Source organism: Myotis davidii, unplaced genomic scaffold (assembly GCF_000327345.1).
Source record: "Myotis davidii unplaced genomic scaffold, ASM32734v1 scaffold38, whole genome shotgun sequence".
NCBI classification, from domain to species: Eukaryota; Metazoa; Chordata; class Mammalia; order Chiroptera; family Vespertilionidae; genus Myotis; species Myotis davidii.
In genome coordinates, this window is record NW_006291383.1 from 4,762,428 (window position 1) to 4,768,524 (window position 6,097).

General features: G+C 42.2%; 1 protein-coding gene across 1 annotated transcript in view; it reads left to right on the forward strand.

The window, feature by feature from the left end:
• Positions 1-6,097, forward strand: part of MROH8 (maestro heat like repeat family member 8) — a 50,213-nt gene that overhangs the window by 4,932 nt on the left and 39,184 nt on the right. Inside the window, 2 exon segments of the mRNA XM_006779639.2 lie at positions 626-744; positions 5,586-5,725. Of these exon segments, the coding sequence (XP_006779702.1) occupies positions 626-744; positions 5,586-5,725 (259 nt within the window).

Genomic DNA, 6,097 nt, shown 5'->3' on the forward strand with positions numbered 1-6,097 from the left:
TACTGTTGTCTGTGTCTGTTTTTTGTTTTGTTTTGTTTGTTAAGTCCCTCTACCTCTCCCCTCTGACAGCTGTCAATCTGTTCTCTATGAGTCTGTTTCTATTTTGTTTGTTAGTTAACTTTGTTCATTACTACCCACATATAAGTGAAATCATCATACTTGACTTTCTCTGACTAATTTCACTTAGCAAAATGCTCTTGAGGCTCATCCATGCTGTAGCAAAGGGTAAGATTTCCCTTTTCATGGCGAGTAGCATTTCTTTGTCTCAGTCTCTTTTTAACAGTGGCATAGTATTTCTTATCTATCCATTTACTCCCCATAAGGCTGACAATATGCTAAGTGCTGAGGATACAACTATGACCATATAAGTAGGGTTTCTCCTCTCATGAAGTTTATAGTTTAATGGGAGACAGTCAATAAAGAACACAAATTAACTTGATAATTATAGGCAATGATTAAATACTATGAAAACATAAGAAAATTACTGTCGGACTGGGGTGGGGAGAGGCTGGTTAACCTAGACTGGTGATCAATAAACGTCTCTGAAAAGTGACATTTAAGCTTGAGTGACGAGACAGAAGCAGTCTTGAAAAACTAATTTTTCTAATTGCCTCTTTTTTCCTAGGATCTGTAGTTGGGAAGTAGTGGTCCCTTATGCGTCCGATAGTGATTCAGGAAGTGTGGATTTGCAGCTGAGCAACTTAGAGGATATTATAAAGGGCCCAAGTAGCCTTGAATTTGCAGGTAAAAGGGGGACAGAACGGGGTGGAGGGGCATCTTTTTTCAAGTCATGTGACTCGGTAACCAGCCCTTGACTAGACTTTGACAATGAATTTGGTCCCTGACTTTAAAACCTTGGAATATGATTGGAAAAATGAGATAAGATACATTATTCTAGACATACAGGATACTAACTTGGACCTGAGACAAATAATCCTGCTTATTTGCACAAGGTCTACATGCTAGAAGGATTCTGAGAAGAGAAAGGTAGGTGTGGGCGGAATTTGGATTGGCCTACAAAATAACTATCATTCATTCTATAACTATTAAGTACAGGCTGGTGCTGGTGCTGGTACCGGCTTTGGGCCTTTTATTGATAGCTTTGGGGCTCCCTGACCCAGCTGCAGCTTGGCTGACAGGTTTTAGGCTGAGAAAGGACAGGCCATTCATATCCAAAAGCCACTGCACACAGCTTGGGTGGGATTGTAAATTGGGGGGGACAGAGTCTCAGGGAATCTCCAGGGTGGAGCAAACAGAAATGTCTGCCAGTCAGCCCTGCACCACGGAGGCCCCAGCACGAGAACAATGACATGCATCAGTGAACAAAACTAACATGGTTCCTGCCCTCACAATTTACATCATAGTGCTGAGAAGAACCAAAATAGGTAAAGAGACAGTAAAGAAAGTAATTACAAGTTGTAGTAAACACTATGAAAGAATTAAACAAGGACTGAGACCCCCAAAAAATAAATAAATAAAGGGGTGGGAACCTAATTTAAATCATGTTTGGCAGAGAGAACCTGTCTGAGACACTGCTGTTTAAACCTAAAGAGGGTCTCAAAGACATGAAAGAGCTACCCAGGTGAGAAGTAGAGGGAAGAGCATTCCAGATAGGTGGAGCAGTATTTGCACAAGACAGGAAAGACCATAGTATGTTTGAGGAACTACATTCATTTATTTGTACATTCATTCAATAAATATTTATTGAAGCCCTGCTATACTCTAAACACTGATCTAGCTGCTGGAGATATAGCAGTGAACAGAACAAATACAGTACACTCCTAGGGAAACAAAGAAATGAAACTCAGTATAATGTGTGATTGGGGATGGAGGTGGAAGTAAGGAGCAAATATAAAGAGGTTTATTAGCAGCTAGGAGGATATTTAGCCAAAATGAGCAGAGGGGATTCAGGAAAGGCATGCTGGAGCTGAGCCCTGAAGAATGAGTAGGAGTTAGATATGCAAGGAGAGAGAAGGGAAGGTGGGACAGAAGAAGGGGAAACATACAAGCAAAAGGAAAGCCTTTGCAAAGATAGAGGTGAACAAGAACATGGCTTCTACTGGATAACAAGGACATGGCAGGGAGTGGGAGCAATTTGCAGAAGAGGCTATAATTCAGGAGACCAAAAGGAGTACAAAAATTGAGTGGTAGAAACCCTCAGATGATAGGTATGTTAAGGGGAAATAGCCTATTTGTCCAATAGGAATAGGGATTTGGTATTGAAAAATAGAGAAGGTAAGGATGTAAACCTACATGATGCCACCACAATTATTGTCACTCAGTGAGCAAAGGAATAAGATTTGCCAACACTTCTTTGGTGCTAGTTCTGTATCAGCCAAATGAGGTAGATTCTATTCCCCCTATTTTGGAAATGAAGAAATAGGCCCAGAAAAAGTAAGGCCTCACAGAGTCAGAATGCTAGAAAAAAGCAGAGCAAGGATTCCCTAAACTGGAGCCTGTGATTTCAAAGTACATCTCAGGTCAGGAAGGAAGTACCTCAAGCACGTGTTGCAACCTGGTCAAGCGGGAAGAAAACAGCAAGGTACTGTTACTATATTTTAAGCTCTTGTCACCACAGTCATAAGCTTTTGAATTTGAATAATATCTACTATTTAAGTGCTTACTGTGGGCCACATACTGGAATAAGTCTTATATGTATTTTCTCAATCCTCATAATGGTCCTGTTTTACAAATGAGGAAACAGGTTTCAACAGACAAACTAACTTGATAAAAGTCATAGAACTAGAGGAGGAACCAAGATGGTGACATAGTTAAACACATGTACGTGCTGCTTCCCACTACCAAATCAAAATTACAACTAAAATACAGAACAGCTCTAACCGGTTTGGCTCAGTGGATAGAGCGTCGGCCTGCAGACTGAAAGGTCCCAGGTTCGATTCCGGTCAAGGGCATGTACCCTGGTTGCAGGCAACATCCCCTGTGGGGGTGTGCAGGAGGCAGCTGATCGATGTTTCTCTCTCATCGATGTTTCTAACTCTCTATCCCTCTCCCTTCCTCTCTGTGAAAAAATCAATAAAATATATATATTTTAAAAAAATCATAAAATACAGAACAACTATCATCCAGAACCACGGGAAAGCTGGCTGAGTGGAAGTACTACAACTAGAGAGGTAAAGAAGAAAGCGCTTTGAGACTGGTAGGCGGTGCAGAGTTGTGGAACGGGCTGATCTGGCACCTGGGTGTGCTGCTTTTTTAATCGTGAGGGAGATCGCCTCTTTGGAGGCTGCCCGGAGGAGCGAGGAGTCCCAGCCCCACACCAGACCCCCAGCCCAGGGTCCCAGAACTGGAGAAAGAAGTCCCTACGGGCAGTAAGAACTACGGACTATAAAAACAAGTGCGGATTGGGGCTGAGTGACACACAAGCTGTTGGAGAACCAGCTGCTCCTCTTAAAGGGCCAACACCGTAAACTGAATTTACAAGCTCCCACTTTCTCTGAGTTCCAGAGCCAGGCAAGGCTCTGGGGGACCCAGACACAAACAGGGAGAAACTGGACTATCTGGCATTGGGGTAGGAATGCAGGCATGGCTTTCTTCCAGATGGAGGTGCTACCAGCAGTCATTGTTCCCATCCTGGGGCCTCCTCGGTGCAGGGCTGACTAGCAGCCATTTCTGTTTGCTCAGGGAGATTCCCTGAGACCCTGTCCCACCCAATTTGCAACCACATCCAAGCTGTGTGCAGCAGCTTTTGCATATGAATGGCCTGTCCTTTCTCAGCCTAAAACCTGTCAACCAAGCTGCAATTGGGTTAGGGAGCCCCCAAACTATCAATAAAAGGCCTAAGGCCGGCACCAACACCAGCCTGCCTTGCTTCACAGCTGGGCCTCATCTGGACACTTTCAAATCTGATACAAAGAGGAGGAATCTGCAGATCTCTCTGTAGCTCCTGCTGGGTGGCCCTATGCAGTGGCTGACTTTGCACATTCTTGGAGATCCAAGAGCCAGTGTACCCAGTGGTCAGTGTAAGACCATACCAGATTACAACTCTTCACATCCATAAGTGACACACTCAAGGGTCAGACTCAGTGAGCACCAAAGCCCCACTGAAGCAAGTCCTGCCTAATAAGGGTGTCTCCTGCACAGCAGCTCTCCCACTGTAGTCACAGCTGGTCTCTACAGCCAGTTGGCCTAGAGGTCAATTTCTCCCAGTGATACCTACAGCAATCACAGTTTAACTACAAGACTGTGCACACAGCCCACAAAGGGGTGCATCAAGAGTGTCCACCTCAGGTGATTGGGGAGGTTGAGCCACTGAGCCCTATAGGACACCTACCACACAAGGCCACTCTATCAATTCAAGGAGACTTAGCAGCCACCTAATACATAGAAACAAACACAGGGAAGCAGCCAAAATGTGGAAACAAAGAAACATGTCACAAATGAAAGAAAGCAAACCACTGGATATAGAGTTCAAAAGCACAGTTATAAGGTTACTTGAGAATCTTCTAGAAATCTTCAAGGAACTTAGTGAGACCTTCAAGGATCTTAGTGAGAATGCCAAAAAAATGGAAAAGGACCAGTCAGAAATTAAGCATACACTAACTGAAATAAAGATTAATACACAGGGATTCAACAGTAGACTAGAGGATCCCAAGAATCAAGTTAATGATTTGAAATATGAGGAAGCAAAAAACACCCAGCCAGAAGAGCAAAAAGAAAAAAGAATCCAAAAATATGAAGATAGTGTAAGGAGCCTCTGGGACAATTTCAAGCATATCAACATCCAAGTTATGGTGGTACCAGAAAAAGAGAGAGCAAGATACTGAAAACCTATTTGAAGAAATAATGACAGAAAAGAAAAGCGAAGCTATCATTTAGAATTGAAGGTCAGATAAAGAGCTTCACAGACAAAAAAAAGCTAAAGGAGTTTATCACCACAAAACCAATATTATATGAAATGCTGAAGGGTATTCTTTAAGAAGAGGAAGAAGAAGAAGGTAAACATAAAAATTATGAACAACAAAGTGATGACAAATACATATCTATCAACAAGTGAATCTAAAAATCAAATGAATAAAAAATTTGATGAACAGAATAGACTGGTGAATGGAATAGAATCAGGGGCATGGAAATGGAACAGACTGATGGTTCTCAGAGGGAAGGGGATGTGAGGGGGGTGTGGGAAGAGATAAGACAAAGATCTTTTATGTATGTAGTACCTATGGACACAGACAATAGGGTGGCAAGGGTCTGCGGTGGGGTGGGAATCGGGTGGAGGGAAGCTTTGGGGGGGGAAAAAGGGATATCTATAATAATCTCAACAATAAAATTTTTTTTTAAAGTCATAGAACTAATAAGTGGGAGAGCCGAGATTCCAGCTAGTCTGAAACTGAGATAAGGTTTATGTTCTTAACAGCTCTGCTAGAGTTCACTCCAATGTTTTTGTAGCTTAGGAAGCCCTTAGAGAACATTGAATTTGTAATTGAGAAAACTGAGACTCATAAAGGGGAATGGCTTGGGCAGAGCAAACAGTAAAGGTGAGAACAGGTGGTTTTCCCCACTAAACCGTATAATTTTACATAGTATGGGGGCATCATCTGATGTCTTTCTTTTGATATTAAACTCAGACATCTCTGTCATCTCTTGACTTCCTCTGGAATCCCTCACAGATAGGTTCAGATACCTGACTCATGATGATGCCTTCAGTGAGGCCAACGTTGAGAACCTGATCGAGTCCATCCAGGAGTTTTTTCGTGGTGAGCTAAAGGTACGCACAAGCAATCTTTTTTTTTTCTTTTTTAGTATATATTTGATTGATTTTTACAGAGAGTAAGGGAGAGGATAGAGTTAGAAACATCAATGAGAAACATCGATCAGCTGCCTCCTGCACCCCCCCTACTGGGGATGTACCTGCAACCAACAAACATGCCCTTGACTGGAATCGAACCTGGGACCCTTCAGTCCGCAGGCCGACGCTATATCCACTGAGCGAAACCGGTTAGGGCACAAGCAATATTTTCAAGTTATCCATCTTATTCCTCCATTTTAACAAATATTTTAAACTCCATTATTTCTTTTTATACAAATAATTTATAAGCTATAAATTTTATATTTATACTTTTTTATTTTTCTATTTATA